General features: G+C 36.2%; 1 protein-coding gene across 5 annotated transcripts in view; it reads left to right on the forward strand.

The window, feature by feature from the left end:
- The window catches only part of SLC4A10 (solute carrier family 4 member 10), a 307,175-nt gene that overhangs the window by 155,629 nt on the left and 134,042 nt on the right, over positions 1–17,504 (forward strand). For all 5 annotated transcript variants that reach the window (XM_003795138.2, XM_003795139.2, XM_023516344.1 and 2 more), the window contains one exon: positions 4,558–4,704. In XM_003795138.2, the coding sequence (XP_003795186.1) occupies positions 4,558–4,704 (147 nt within the window). The remainder of the gene's footprint in view (positions 1–4,557; positions 4,705–17,504) is intronic.

The following is a 17,504-nucleotide window of genomic DNA, read 5'->3' on the forward strand; positions in this document are numbered from 1 at the left end:
GTGTACATATACCACAGTTTATTGATCCATTCATGGATTGATGGGCACTTGGGCTTCTTCCATGACCTGGCAATTATGAATTGGGCTGCAATAAACATTCTTATACAAACATCTTTATTGTAATGTGATTTTTTATCTTCTGGGTATATACCTAATAGTGGAATTGTAGGATCAAATGGCAGGTCTATTTTTAGTTCTCTAAGTGTTCTCCAGATGTCTTTCCAAAAGGAACGTATTAAATTGCATTCCCACCAGCAATGTAGAAGTGTTTCCTCTTCTCCACATCCACGCCAGCAACTCTGGTTTTGGGATTTTGTGATATGGGCTAATCTTACTGGAGTTAGGTGATATCTCAAAGTAGTTTTGATTTGCATTTCTCTAATGATTAAGGATGGTGAGCATTTTTTCATATATCTATAGGCCACACGCCTATCTTCTTTGGTGAAATTTTTTTTCAAGTCCTTTGCCCACCTTGCAATGGGATCACTTGGGTTTTTTTTGTTTTTTTTTATGTTAATAAGTTTGAGTTCTCTATGGATTCTGGTTATTAAACCTTTGTCAGAGACATAACCTGCAAATATTTTCTCCCACTCTGAGGGCTGGCTGCAACATTGAGGAAGTTTGTCATAACTAGATCTATGCTGCAGAGAGTACTCAGATCTGCATTGTACATGGATCTGTACAAGAGACGCCCAGCAGGGTAAAATTACCCAGAAACTAAAGGCTCCAGCTTAAATACCAAAATGGCTCTAGAGATAAAACAAAGCAATAAAGTTCTACATAGCAGGACAAACAGAAATCCACCTACTCATCAATTCTTTCAATAAATGTGAATGGCTGGAGCTCCCCACTGAAGAGAGATAGGTTGGCTAAATGGATACAAAAAAAAAAAAATACAAGCCAAGTATCTGTTGTCTCCAGGAAACACATGTAACCTATAAGGACTCGTTTAGACTCAAGGTGAAAAAATGGAAAACAATATTCCCTGCAAACAGAAACCAAAGGAAAGCTGGTATAGCCACTCTCATAACAGATAGCAAAGAATTGAAATCAACGAAAGTAAAAGAAGACCAAGATGGTCCCTAACTAATTGTGATGGGAACAATTCAACAAGAAGACTTAACAATCCGAAATATCTGCACTCCTAACACAGGAGCACCCAGATTCATAAAGCAAATCCTGCTGAATCTACACCAAAGGATAAACAGCATAGTGTGAGTATGACACACCACTATCAAAACTGAAGAGGTCCCCCAAACAGAAAATAAGCAAAGAAAACAGTGGTCTTAAACAGAACTCTAGAACAAATGGCCTAACCGACATTTACAGAACATTCCCCTACAAAACTACTGAAAATATGTTCTTCTCATCAGCTCATGGAATATTCTCTAAGATTGATCCTAGGTCATAAAACATGTCTCAAATTAAAAAAAAAAGAAATTATACCGTGTATCTTCCTATACCACAGTGGAATGAATAAAACTTTAAATCAGTTCCAACAGAAACACTCATCCCTACACAATGTCTTACAAACCAAACAACCTATTGCAGAATGATCGCTGGGTCAAAGAGGAGATAAAATGAAAATCAAAAGATTCTTTGAGGTAAATGATACAGGAACAAAAGCGGTTAAAATCTGTGGGATATGGCAAAATCAGTCATGAGAGGAAAACTTACAGTCTTAAATGCCCATATCCAAAAGACTGAAACATCACAAATCAACAATCTAATAAAGCATCTTAAGAAACCAGAAAAGGAAGAGCAAATCCCAAATACAACAGAAGAAAAGAAATAACCAAGATCAGAGCAGAACAAAGTGAAATCAAGAACAGAAGAATTCTGCAGAAGATTAACGAAGCAAAAATTTGGTTGTTTGAAAATGTATACAAAATTGACAAGCCTCTTGCTAGATTAACCAGTGAGAGAAAAGAAAGGACTCTAATATAATCAAAAATAAAAAAGGAGAAATTATGACTGATGTCACAGAAATACAAAACATCATCTCTGAATACCATAAAAATCTTTAAACTGATAAACTTGAAAATATGGAGTAAATGGACATATTCGTGAAAATATACAACCTCCCTAGGCTCAATGTGGAAGAAATAGAACTCCTAAACAGGCCAATATCAGGCACCAAAATTGAAGCAGCTATTAAAAAAATCTTCCAACAAATAAAGCCCCAGACAAGACAGTTTCATATCCAAATTTTACTAAACCTACTAAGAGTAACTTGTACATGTACCTATACTACAAAAATTATTCCTTAACATTGAGAAGGAACAAATCCACCCCAACTCATTCTATGAAGCCAGTATCACCTTTATCAAAGTGAAGAGAGGACATAACAAAAAACAAAACTATAGATTAATATCCCTTATGAATATATATGCAAAAATTCTCAATAAAATTGTAGCAAACTGCAGAGATGCAAGGTTGGTTCAACATACACAAATCAGTAGCTTTCACATATGCCAAGAACAGTTAAACTGAGAGCCAAATCAAAGATGTAATAGCTTTCATAGTAGCAACAAAGAAAATAATATGCCTAGGAATATATTTGAGGAGGTGAAAGACCTCTATAAGGAGAACTATGAAACCCTGAGGAAAGAAATTATAAAAGATATAAACAGATGGAAAAACATACACACTCATGCACTCATGATTGGCAGAATCAACACACAAGAATAGAGAAATAAGAATCCTATGTACTCAATTCTGATATGAGGACAATTAAGGTCCTAGTACACCCTCCTAGGTGAGGGTGAGGGAAGGGAAGAGCTGAGAAAGTGAAGGAGGGAGGAGTGGGGGGTCAAGGGATGTGGGACACCTTTTAGGGGTGGGACACAATTATAAAGCGTCTTTATCTAACAAAAGCAATCAATGTAAACTGGTTCTGTGTACCCTCAATGAATCTCCAACAATAAAAAAAAATGTCTATGCTATCTTAAGTAACTTATAGATTCAATGCAATCCCCATTAAAATACTAACATCATTTTCTCAGATCTAGAAAAAACAGTTCTCCACTTTGTATGGAACCAGACAAGACTCTGAATAGCCAATACAATCTTATGTCATAAGAACAAATCAGGAGGCATCACTTTACCAGACTTCACACTATACTATAAGGTTGTAGTAATTCGAACAGCATGGTATTGGCACAAACCCAGAAACATAGACCTGTTTACTTTGCATCAGAACAGAGAACGCAGATATGAAACCATCCTCCTATTCCAATTTGATCTTTGACAAAGTACACAAAGACATGCACCAAGGCAAAGAATTCTTATTTAATAAATGGTACTGGGGAACTGGAAAGTCTCATGTAAAAGGCTAAAACAGGATCCGTACCTCTCACTGCTTACAAAAATTAATTCACAGTGAATTAAAGACTTAAACCTAAGGCATGAAAGTGTAAGAATTCTAAAAGAAAATTTTGGAAAAACTCTTATAGATACTGGCCAAGGCAATGAATTTGTGAATTTACTAATCATAGCAACAACAAATATAAATAAATAGACCTGATCAAGTTAAAAACTCTTTTTTTCCAGATGACCGTCAGAGCTGTCATCACATGACACACAAATACATGCAAGAACAATAATGAACACCACACAACAAGATACTGCTACACATCTACACAAACACAGCTATGCAACACTGATATACGTATAGTAAGGTTACCAACTAGTTTGTACAGCGTGGCCAACATAAATGCTTGATGGCAAGTTTACAAACTTAATTGTTAGACCTCTGAAAGATGACAGCTCTGGTGGTCATTCTAGAAAGAGTCCCAAAATTGCTCTGAAGGGTGGACTAGGTGCTGACTTCAGTGCACAGCTTCCCAAGGTGAGTGCTTCAAAGGTGACCATAGTGATATTCAGCAATAAGATATTGGCACTTTTTCTCGGATGAGTTCAAGAACTTAATTACCCAACCTCCTATATCATAGTTGCAATCGTGAGGTCAAGACAGGATCCTGGGGATCCCTAGTCTTGAATGGGAAGAAGAATAAGCAAGGGATGTTATATGGGTAAAACAAAGAAAATAAAGGATGAAATGAGAGAAAGTAATACTGAGAAGATTGTCGTCAGAGGCATCAAGTGCTACAATGAGAAACAGTAGAAATGAAAAAAAAATGAGACTTGACATTAGCAGAGACGTTGGTGAAATCTGTTTATTAGAAGGTAGTGACTTTTTCTTACACTTTACTATGAAGGGAAGGGAATTGGTAGAATAACACAGTTAGTTGAGGGTGGGGAGAGAGTAAAACAAACAATTTTCTAGTAAGAGTATAATTAAAGTATAAAGAACACACAGAGAGATTACAAAATATATAACTAAATAATTAGTATCATAAATGGTTGTGATAGGCCTGTGGTATACTTAATTAGGAAATGTGTCAAATAAAGTGCCGAGTCCCAAGCTTTACATATTATAAACACTCAAAATGATTTGCTGGATTACATTATGTTGAGTTTCTATTAACATGTAAATTATTTCCTGTGCCCTGGAGTAATGTAGAGTTTAATTTGTTCATTTATTCCCTAATAAAGGTCATCGAACACTCTTTATTGGAGTTCATGTGCCCCTGGGAGGAAGAAAAAGCCATCGACGTCACAGGCATCGTGGTCATAAACACCGGAAGAGAGACCGAGAGAGAGATTCAGGATTAGAAGATGGAAGGGAGTCACCTTCTTTTGGTAAGAATCTTTTTCCTTGTTTTTATGATATGATTGTAATATGTGTGCTTGGACAATTTATAGTTATCAGCAATACCTCATACTCATAAAATTGTTGATACTTTTATAAAAGATTGAGAGTGGTGGGAGTGGTGGGAGAGAGAAGTGGTGGGAGTAGTGGGAGAGAGAAGGCTTGATCTTTGTTTTTCTCATATGCGTTAGCTTTGTGAAAATGAAAATTGATTTAGATTTATGATATAGGAAATACAACCAAGTAATAAAGCATATGTATAAGCTCTTGATAATTTATGCAAATATAGTCATTTGTCTATATTTCAAAGTGGTTTGAAAATCCAGGGGAAAATGCCTTTATTCAGTTCCCATTTACACTATTGTTGATGCTGCCCAAATTTCAGTCTTAGGACATGAATGTTTTATTATTTTTTAATGTTCTTCCTTTGAAAGTATATTCAGAATAGACAGTGCATGTTTTTGTAGTTATCTATAATCTTTCTGACATGAGAACCCATGCATATCACTTAACCAAGAAGCTAGTGTTTAGCTCCTTGACCTTCCCACCTCCTGTTACCTTGGCTGACACTGGAATCAGCTCACACACTCCTCCATAATTTCTTGACCTCTGACCTCCAAAGTCACTCACCTTGCTCCCTGACAGCTTCTCTCCTTCTTAATTGCTTTGCAACTACTTGGCCCCTCTACTTTTTTTCTATCCATAAGCTGTTGTCTTTATCTCCTTTGTTACTCTGATTTCATAGCATGTAATTTTAGTAATACTTTAGTATTCTAAAAAGTATTACTAGTAATCTATTTAGTAATGTTAGTATTCTAAATGCCAGTTGTCCTGTTTTAGTTTTATTCTTCCCTTTACCCCTCCTTTTAAAATCATCCTTTTGTTTGGTTTCCTCTGTTTCCTTCTTTCTTCTGCCTCCCCAAATAGACACATTGTGCTGGAAATAGTCATTCAACAGGGCAGATTGTGACCACCATAAATTCATGACTCAAGTAGGCCTTCAACCCCTTCTCCCAATTCTATTGCATTTCTTTAACTTTGAAATGACAATTTTTCACCCTTTATCACATTCTCCAACATTCCTGTTAGTATTTTTTTCTTTTCTTTCTTTCTTTCTTCTTTTTTTTTTTTTAACCATTACTTAGCAGATAATCTTGCTTTCCACTTCAGAGGAAAAACAGATAATTATAAGAATTCACTTACTTTTTCTCTTGTTAAACAGGTAGACTTATATGACTACAACTTCAACCATCCTCTCCTTTTCCTTAATATAATGAGTTTTCTTTTCCATTATGTTATTCCTATTCTTTCCCACCACTTCTGGAAGCTAATACCATCTCTAATCTAATTGACCTCTTCTCTTCAGTTGGATTGTTCTTATCATTTTTTAAACACAATAGAGTCTCTCCCATTTTAAATAGTTCCTTAGCATCCTTACAACCCATGTTTAGTCATTCAGATATGAAGAACATAAACTATGTATAAACATTTGGGGTAACAATGCTACTTCTAAAACTCTATAGATATTGCTTTAATCTATATCTGGCTTTAGTAAGTGTCGGGAGAGAAGTCTGTAGTCTATAGTTTTTTCATTTTCTAGGTTTATATCTTTTAAGCACAAATGCTTATATACATTTTCTGTGTCTTTTAATAAAGAAATTTGCTAAGATAGACCTAATGATACACCTATTAAAAAGATTTCCTAGCCTGCATACACCTGGTATTTTCTCCTTAGGGAATATTTTCTTATTATGTCTTATTCTATTCCTTTTGCATCGATCTCTTTGTGAATATTAATTACCTGAATGTTGGATTTCTGATGTTTACTTTTTACCCTCTTCCTCCGTTGTTTAATGTCATTCTCTTATATTACCATTTGATTGTCTGTAGTATAAATTCTATATATTGCCACTTCTATGATGGGTTTGGATTTTACTGTTGCATTTTTAGTTTTCTTGAATTTCTTTCTTATATCATCCTATTTTATCTACAATTCTTCCTGCCCTTTTCTAATTACTTTTTGTTTTTCTTCTTGATAAAGTCTGTCCCCAGCTATTTCTGAACATTTTGTTATGAAGTTAATAATTTGGAGCTGTCAAGATTAGTTTTAGTTGCCATTGGATTTTAATATTTTTATGGACCCCAATTTTTTTTCTTTTTACTCATTTGTAAATAAGGCAAAGTATATCCAAATACTATCTACCTAGTTGTATCCTAAGATAAGTTACCAGGCTGCTACCAGTATGCTCCCTTTCTTCACCACTATGCATGGTTATAGGTGTTAAACTTCTTCAAACACCATATACTTCTCCTGGGGGTAGAATGGTTGTTGTTGGGGGAGTGTGTAAATAAAAGTACTCTGGTATCCTGCACTAGTATGATAGAAAGATGGTTGTCCCTGAGTCCATGAGGAGAGAGAAGAGGATGTACTAAAAGTTTCTCACATTTTCAGGTGTTTTCTGTTTTATAAGGTGGAATCTTGGACTCCATAAAGAATTGCATAGATGACTTTTTTCAGTCAAGCTCTGTCTGCTTAGAGATTCCCTATTAGACTCTAGGAAAGGATTATCTGTTGGACTAAGTTTTAATGGTGACTTTCTATCCTCATCCTCTTTTTTTGAAAAAAAATTTACATCACTTGGAAATGTTTAGTAAACAAATACAAATAAACAGTATTTATCATTTGCTTACTCCCTCCACTTTGTCTTCTCCTCCCCCTTCCCATAGCTCTATTATGTCAGTTTTTCTATAATGGCCGTTCTCAATATTGGCTGTACTTGAGAGTTCTAAAGATTGACTGTTGCCCAACCCCCATACCATTCAGAACTGTGCCTGAGGCCCAAGAATGGATATTTTTAAAAAGGTGCCACAGGTAATTCTATTGTGCAAAGTTGAGATCTATTCTTCTGGAAACTTTGCTATTCAAAGTCTGATCCATGAGCCAGAAATATTAACATCGCATTTAAGTTTGTTAGAAATGCAGAATCTCAGGCCCCACACCAGAACTGCTGAATCACAATCTGTGTATTAACAATATCCTTAGGTATCATACTCATGTTAAACTTTGACAAGTGATGCTATAGGATGTGTCTTGTCAAACTTTGTGGCATGTCAGAATCACTGTTAAAAAACATTGATGCTGGGTCCCACCCTCAAAGACTTTTTTTTTTTTTAGTCAATCTTGGGTGTTTCCCTAGGCACTGGTATTTTTAAAAAGTATTCCAAGGGATTTAATATCCACCTAGGATCAAGAATCATTGACTCTAAGAATCTTCTACCTATTTGGTAAAACTTGGAAATAAGTCAGGTGGCCCAGATTCTCCCTCTGATATGTAGCTGCTATTTTTAGATGCCACCTACATCCTTCCTCCCTCAACCATCTGAGTATCTTTATTGACATTTGGACCTAAGATCTGTTTTATCAGGGACAAATGTCAAATGTTTGGCACTCTTGTGGTTTCTAAGCAGTAACTTCCTAGATTTCACTTTGTGAATCTCTCTAGAACTAATCATTTGCCTTTATCCCTATTCCACAGTCAGTTCAGATGCCTCGGTAGGTAGTCAGTCATATGCTGAGAGTGAAACTGCGTCCTGAACACCATCCCACTTAATTTGGGCTTCAATATTCTGCATGGTGAGAATATATGAGATTTGTATGTTGAAGGCTTCAAAGAAAATTTCTGTGCACTTAAGAAATATTTGTTTTGGCTCAGTGCCCGTGACATAGTGTTTACGGTGCTGGCTACATGCACCGAGGTTGGCGGGTTTGAACCCAGTCCGAACCGGTGGTGGCAACATTTTGATTATACAGAAAACCTTTGATACCCACAAACAACAATGACAACTGCATCAAAAAAATAGCCAGGCATTGTGGCAGGTGCCTGTAGTCCCAGCAACTTGGGAGGCTGAGGCAAGAGAATTACTTAAGACCAAGAGTTGGAGGTTGTTGTGAGCTGTGACGTCACAGCACTCTTCCAAGGGTGACATAATGAAACCCTGTCTCAAAAAATAATAAAAAAATTTAAAAAAAGAAAAGAAATATTTGTTTTACTTGGATGGTTTCCAAAAAATATTTGTAGTCATATTTGCAGATAACTCAAAATTCTTCAGAATTGGACTTTTAAAGAAGTATTGAATAGAAGCAAATTCAAGAGAGCACTAGGTCCCTCTCCTGGGAACTTGAGGATTTTATGTTGCAAGTTGCAGTATGGGTGTGTGAAGTCATGGAATAATTTTGGCCAATTTCTGAGACAAGCATCTTATAACAAGATGATTTGGGGGGAAATGTTTGAATTCAGGTACTGTAAACAGTTTTGTCACTCCATTTTATGAGTAGCATCAGTAAAAAGATCTAATTGTGGGAATAGGGTGTTGTTAGGAACCTGATTGTGTTAGTTTTGCATTCAGGTAAGACAATGGACCTTTAGTACAGACAGAAGAGACTATGCTGGCTGGGCGTGGGCTCACACCTGTAATCCTAGCACTCTGGGGGCCAAGGTCGGTTGATTGCCTTGAGCTCAGGAGTAGAGACCAGCCTGAGCCACAGTGAGACGTTGTTCAAAAAAAAAAAAAAAAGGCTGGCATTGTGGCGGACAACTGTAGTCCCAGTTACTTGGGAGGCTGAGGCAAGAGAATAGCTTAAGCCCAAGAGTTTGAGGTTGCTATAACCAGTGATGCCAAGGCACTCTACCAAGAGCGGCATAATGAGAATCTGTCTCAAAAAAAAAAAAAAAAAATGCTTGTGTCACAGACAAACAATGATTGGTTCTAGCCTACCAGATCTGACAGTATGAGATTCACAGGTGAGTCCAGAGATAGACTCAGCTTTTTGGTTGTGTGGTAATGGTGGCAGTGGCAACATTTTGATTATACAGAAAACCTTTGATCACAAATAAGTTCAACCTACTTTTGCTACTGTACTTAATAAATATAATAATTTGCTTGTATGAATGTGATAATGATTAATTAATCCTCCTTCCTATTGCAATCAATCCCCCAGTAATAGAAAACTGCTAAACATTTGCATCTTGTTAATTTTAATGATATCTTTTATTCACCTGGTATAATATAAAATTATCTTTTCAACTGGGAACATTGATGAACTGTTTTAAAATAACAAGTTTGAAGCATAAGCTTGAAGTCAGTGAAAATATGAACGATAATGAGGGAAATTTGGAACATTTCAACATTGATTTTTTTTTCTTCAGCCTCCCAGCAAAAAATGTAATAAATAGATGTAATAAAAAGATGATAGGATTATGCCAATTACAATTAGCTAATCTATAAGAGGTAGAAATAAATCTAAAAAAAGACTCTTTTAAACACTTCCTTAAAATATGATACAAAAAGGTACTGAATAAATTAGCACAATTCTGAAATTAGACTAGGATTTTGCCAGTCTTTGATGGTAAATTGTGCACACACTTCAGGAGAAATGAAGTAAATATAGAAAACATGACTTCACGGAGCTATTTTTTGATAGGCAGTGGCTTTCTGTTCCTGTTTTAACTCCCAATTAGGTGATATATAAGAATGTCAAGGTGTTTTTTAAGAATTTATTTATTGTAAAATGTAAGACAAGTATTCACAGTGTTAGAGCATAGATGCACAAATATACAACTCAGTGGTTTATCACACAAAAACATCTGTGTAACTACCGCGTTGGCAAGCGCTTCAGAAGCCCCTTGTGTCCACTCCCCATCACTACTGTCTCCCTCTTTCTCAAAAGGATCCCCAACCTTTTCCTTATGGATGTTTTGCTTGTTTTTGAACTTCATAGAAATTAAATCATACAGAAGGTAATTTTCGCTCAGTGTTCTGTTTGTGGAATTCCCCAGTGTTGGGGGGTATAGGTTCAGTTTATTCATTTTCATTATTTTAGAGCATTTTGTGTTTTTGTTAACCATGCATTCTACCATCAATGGGCATTTGGATATATACAATTGTGAGCTACTATGAATAATGTTTCTGTGAACATTTTTGTACATGTCTTTGGTGTACATATACATTTCTCATACCTAGGAATGAAATTTATCTATTGTCAAGTCATATAATTTGCATGTTTTCAACTTTAGTGGATAATACCAAGTAGTTTTCCAAAATTGGGATATGTATTTACACTCTCATTAGCCAAGTATTAGAGCTAATATGTTTTTGTATCCTTACTAATACTCAATAATTTCATTCTTCAAACACTGGCCATTCTGTTAAGGTGTGTAATGATATCTTGTTTTAATTCTTATTTCTTGATTACCAATGAAGTTGAGTAACTTTGCATGTGCTCTTTAGCCATTTGCATAGCCTCTACTATGACGTGCCTATCAAAATCCTATGCTTTTATATTGGATTTTTTAATCAGTTTATATCAAATTTTTTTGAGACAGGGTCTCATTCTGTTGTCTAGGCTAGAGTGCAGTAGCATAATCACACCTCTGCAATCTTCAACTCCTGGGCAATCCTCCTGCCTGAGCTTCTCAAGTAGCTGGGACTATAAGTGTTTGCCACCATGCCCAGCTAACTTTTTTATTTTTTTTTAGAGAAAGGGTTTCATTATGTTGCTCAGGCTTGTCTGAGAACTCCTGGCCTCAGTTATACTCCTGCCTTGGCCTCCCAAAGTGCTGGGATGACAGGCATGAGCTACTTATAGATTTAAGTCTTTTGTTAGTTTTACATGTCTTAAACATCTTTTCATAGTTGTGGCTTATGTTTTAATTCTCTTAATAGTGTCTTTGATGTCTCTACGGATTCCAGAAGAGGTTGCTAAGTGGTTGAGACTCATTCTCTAGGCAAATTTCTCCATGTTGTCATTTATTTCCATTACAAGCTTCAGTAAATATGGAAGCAAACTCTTATCTTGATCTACCATATTCTTGGCTGCAGTTTGTATTTCAATGTTCTGTGGTTTCAGTGACTATCACAAAAATAAAATACCTATCAACATAAGAGAAATATTTATATTAACTTAAAAAATTCTTTCTGATTTTGATAGTTCTGTAATTTACATGAAATATGTAATGCTATTTTAAAGTGTCTATTTTTAGTAGACATGAAAAACTAGGTATTGAATTATACATTTTGAACATTTACTGTACTGAAGCATATCTGAGTCCCTCTTTAAGATGTTAAAAATATGTTAGGAGGATGATTATGAAAAGTCTTTTGTGAACATAACCAAATACCTGTAAAACAATTTCGATTTTAAAGAATGAATAGCCAGAGACAGGAAGCCATATGTTATTTTGAATCTAAATAAAATACCCTTATTGCTGAACAGATTACACTACTTTAATAAACGAACATTTTCTATACCATTGCTGTTATCATTGTGTTTTAGAGATGTCTTTTGAATGCCTGATATTCTACCGCACACTTTCAATTCCTCTTTATTCATAACTGTAAGGGTGTTATTTCCCCATGTTCATCTTATGACTAGTATTTTAAAGGTGTGTAGTGAGTAATCCTCATGCCTTCTAAGGGGTAAGAACAAAAAGCCTTAAAATTAACACTCACATGCACAGCAGTCGAGTATTTGGGGGTTTGATGCATGGTATTACAGCTACCTGGATTACTGATGCAGAGTAAATGGAAATAAGTCATTGGAAACACTAATGAGAGAAAATGTTTCAGAGTTATAATAACTGTAATATCAGTGTTGAAGCATGGCTGCTATGAGATGTGGCCCCTGACAAGGTTCTGGGTAGTCAGAGCAGGCTCTCGTGTAATACAAAGTGGCTATGTCTGTCCACACTGGGTAAGTCTAATGGAAAAACATAATTGTTTGCCTAGTGTAACTCTACAATCACAAATTATGCTTTTATATGGCTACTCAAAGTACTGATTTTTTTTTCTAAAACAGCCACAGAGATAAAAGGCTCATTAGAAACGCACGACCTGTAAACAACATGGGCTTGATCTATGGAGGTATACTTACTTATACTACATACGTGGATTTTTTTTCAAAAAATATATTGGAAAATCTTTTTGATACTTGAGACAGTTTGAATAAAAGAGATGAACCATACAGCCTAGAAATGTTTAAAAATTAAGAAAAATATATGTATGCCATGAATGCTTAAAATATTAAGTGGATACTAGTCTATTTTAACATTTACTACCATAACATATACAAAATACATTACAAAAGTTAAATTTATCAAACGTTACGTTTGTGAACACTAATAGACTAGACTGTACATGGTGCCATTCACAGTTGAGAGAAATGTAAAAATGCTTACAAATGTACTAGTAAATCACAGCTGCATAAAGTTAACGGTAGTGCATACCATACTGCTATCATAATTTTGTAGTCCCCTCCTGTTGCTGTTGTGGTGAGGTCAGGTGTTGGTAATATTTGTTTAAAATGCCTTGTGATGCTAATCATCTCTATGTGAGCAGTTCACTTCTTCAGTAAACTACATTTTGCGGTAAAACATGATCTCTGATGATTCTTCTGCATTTTTTCATTGTGTTTGGTGTAATACCTTGCATAAAACCATGGAACCCATAGGAAGTGGCACTCGTGATGCTAAAAGGGCTCCGCAGAGAAAAGTCATGACATGACACAAACAAAAGTTGAATTGCTTGATATATGCCATAGATTGAGGTCTGCAGCTCTGGTTGCCTGCCGTTTCAAACAGATGATGTAAGCCGATGATGTAAACTTATGGTATCGATAAATACAGTGCAGTACTGTACTGTAAATGTGTTTTCTCTTCCCCTTGATTTTCTTTGAAGAGAAAGAATATATGTGTGAGCAAATGTTTAAGGCAGATTAAAGTGCCTTATTCTGGAAAAAAAAGCCACAAAGGACAACTATTAGTAGGTAAGAAAAGTGAGCATCAAGATTTAAGGCAGGAATGCGTAAGCTAACTCTACTGTTTTATGAAAATGCAGTCAGTTTTATGATCAGGAGCAACCCTGTCTATAAAACTACTTACTCCTTAGCCTTGAAGGGAAAAGATAAATGTCAGCTTGTCAGTCTTTTGGTTGTATAATAAGAAGGACTGGACAGTGAGAACACTTTTTCTGGATTGGGTCTATTAATAGTTTGTCCCTAAAGTCAGGAAGTACCTTGCCAGTAAGGGACTGTTTAAAGTTCTTTTGATTTTGACCAATGATTCTGGCCATTCTGAAGGCATCAAAATGGTCTATTTGCCTCCAAACAGAGCATCTCTACATCAGCCTCTAGATGGGGTACAGCGAGGGTGATGAGGACCTTTGAGGATCATTATACACAGTACTCTATGGAAAGGACTGTCAGTGCTGGGGAAGAGAACCCAGTAGGCAGAACATGAAAGTCTGTTCATGTTCTCATGAAAGTCTGGAACGATTACACCACTGAAGATGCCACTGTTATAAAAGAAGCCAGGAAAGCTATCCAGCTCCAAACAAATTCCTGCTGGAAAAAAATTGTGTCCAGATGTTGTTTGTGACCTCAAAGGATTTGCAACAGAGTCAAAGAAATCATGAAAGAGATTGTGGTTATGGCAAAAAAGTTGGGGTGAAGGGTTTCAAAATATGGATCTTGGAGAAATTGAAGAGCTGTTAGACACCAACACAGAAGGAACTGACAAAAGATGAATTGATGGGGACGGGTGCTCTAAACCCAGGCCAGAAGATGAAGAAAAAGACACAGAAAAAGCAGGGCCAGAGAAGGAATTGGTGTAAGACAATCTGGCAGAAGAGTTCCAGTTATTCAAGACTGCTTTTGACTTCTTTTATGACATGGCCCCTTCTATGATCCAGGCACTGAATCTAAAACAAATAGTGGAAGAAGGATTGGTAGTGTGTAGAAACATTTTTAGAGAAATGAAAAAGCAAAAATGCCAGACAGAAATTACAGTGTATTTCCTTGAAGTTACATCAAGTGTGCCTGCATCTCTTTCCTCCCTTTCCATCTTTTCCACCTCTGCCTCCCCGAAAGCAAGACCAACCTCTCCTCCTCCCTCTCCTCATCCTCCTCCTCCTTCTTCTCATCCTCCTCCTCCTTCTCCTCAGCTGACTCAGTGTGAAGACAATGAGGACGAAGACCTCATGATGATCCATTTTCCTTTACTGAGCCGTAGACATATTTTCTCCTCCTTAGAATTTTCCTCTTAATCTTTTCTTTTCTCTAGTTTACTTTGTTGTAAGAATATAGTATATAATACCTATAACATACGAGGTATATGTTAATTGACTATGTTATTGATAAGTCTTCCAGTCAACAGTAGGCTATTGATAGTTAAGTTTTGGGGGAGGCAAAAATTATACTCCATTTCAACTGTCCCAGGCAGGGGTCAGTGCCTCCAAGGCTGCATTGTTCAAGGGTCAGCTGTAGTTGCTTTTCTCTTTTTCCTACCTGGGACAGCTTCTCCTTTCTCTATGTGCTCCATCATCTTTCCAACTCTAGTTTCTGATCTCTCCATATTTGGAGCATAGGAAATGAGAAGAACTAATGGGGGTAAAGCAGGTAAGTCCTTACTTCACTGCTACTCTTGGGAGCTGATGCTACCCTCTCTAGGCTGAGCAAGATTCGAGTTACCTCCTTCTCTCTCAGAGGGTTTCTCACCTGCACTCCTTCCTGCCTCAGTATTCAGACCTCTTTACCACCCAGGGGTTCAGCTGTCCTGGCAGGTTCTCTCTGCTGAGATCTTCTCAGCGCTCTGTTGCAGCCTTTTGGGATCTAAGATGACTCCACATTCCACACACTCTCTCTCTCTCACATGTGTGACCCATATGTGATTCACGGAATACACACCCACACATTCAATGCCCTGAAAATTTCTGGGAGTGCATGTTATTCCAAACACGAATTTCAGCTATCAGAAGCTAGGCAGACTTTATGTTTCTTGGTCAGGAATCATATTTCATGCCCCATTTTGTTGCAGGAGATGTACCAATCTCTCTGCTCACTTGGCTTGAGGGAGGGGCAGGCACCTCTATCACCGTCCCTTTTTAGAGGAGTAAGAAAACATGGGCGTTAATGTCGCAGCTGTCCCTAATAACATCTAATCCAAAATGTGTTTACTGTTTCCAGTTCGTGACTCTTTTATAACCTCAATGTGAGTGAAGAGTTAGAGTCACACAACTAAGGTTTTAGGAAGATGATTTGTTAATTTCGCATATAATCTTACATCCCCTTTGGAGAGACATAGTTCTTTTTTTCTTATTAAATCATAGTTGTGTACAATAATGCATTTGTGGGGTACAATGTGCTGGTTTTATATACAATTTGAAATACTTAAAACAAACTAGTTAACATTGCCTTCACCGCACTTTCTTAATTATTGTGTTAAGACATAGTTCTTGATGCTTAAGTGGAAACATTCATTTTATAAATCTTTTAACCTTCAACAAAATTCCTAATTAGCATTGATAGCAAGCACATTATTTCAGTTATATGAATGAATTAAAATATAGAAATTCAAATGAACTGATTATATGTGAGCAAATTTTAAAGTTTAATTTGAGATGGGAAATATTACTGAGCTTTAAGGAGACTGGAGATTTGAATTTGAAACAGAAACTACTTAACTTGTCATTATTTCATGATTTCATAAGATAGATTGTCTGAATAGTGACTTATCTGAAGTATAAGGAAGATAAAGAGGAAGAAAAATGTCTGTGATCCAGAAATGTATAATGGTAAACATTTTGTGAATCTGTTCTCTTAAACTAAATGTCATGGTGCGTGAGGCTTGTATACTTCATAACAATAAGATCATATATTAAAATAGAAACTCCTCAATTCACGTCTGTCATTATACTTGTTATGCTGGCATGCTAAATATATTTCTCAACATATGTTTTCAAGGCCTTAGAAATAGAGAACTTTTGGATAGAGCTTGCAGATAGGAGAGTTATTTTCCTGATTATTAGGAACAATCTCTTTAAGGCCCTGGTTGATTGGTATGTGAATTGTGAAAGTGGTCTGAGTAATGGCTAATAACGCAAACAAGGCAGTTTACTGAGGAAAAGGCTTATTTTCAGTTATGATTCTACTTCCTCGAAGTATAATTATTTAAATTTTATTTTCTTAACTAACCCATTTGTTGAAAATATGGTTTATATTCCCAATGGAGAGAGCTTGTCTATTTCTGATCATAAAAGCAATACACTTTGTTTGCAAGTTCAGTGCTATTTAAAATTATGGCAAATCCTTTTGGTCTTACTCAGTTTTCCTCATTGGCCACTCTTCGGCCTCTGATGCTATTAATTGACTTCAGATTCTTTTTGAAATCTTTTTACACTTTGTTACTGGGTATACCACTCTCTGTGTCACATGTAAGCTCCATGAGGGCAGAGACTTATTCTGTTTATATATGTCTCATTCACTACTTAGAGTAGTACATGACCAAAAGGCGTTTGTTAAATATTAATTTAATGTATTCATCCTTTTTCATGTCTGTCCATTCATCTTTGGATTCTTTTCTCAGCTCCTCTTCTTCCTCCGAAAACTTGAACCTTCTTAGTCACATCATGTGAAGTCATCTTGCCTCTTTACTTTTTAATTTTTGAGTCATCATCCACTGTAATCACATGACCTTCTCAGTTAAATGCCACTTGTGCCTCCATCTCTGAACCTCTCCTTTTTTCCAGAATCCAGTCTAATTTCCAACTGCCTTGTGACCTCCTTCATATGCTGGCTCCACAGTCACCTCGAACTCAGCATATCCAAAACTTGCCTTTTGAACACTCAATCTACAATACTGGTTCTATGTTCTGACAACCATCTTTTAATTCATGGCACTGCTATTTTCCCATTCTCTCTGGCTTCAAATTCTAAATTTTTTTCTGGCAGTTAAGCCTG

Source organism: Otolemur garnettii, unplaced genomic scaffold (genome assembly GCF_000181295.1).
Source record: "Otolemur garnettii isolate 467f Iridium unplaced genomic scaffold, OtoGar3 scaffold00090, whole genome shotgun sequence".
In the NCBI taxonomy this organism is placed as follows: Eukaryota; Metazoa; Chordata; class Mammalia; order Primates; family Galagidae; genus Otolemur; species Otolemur garnettii.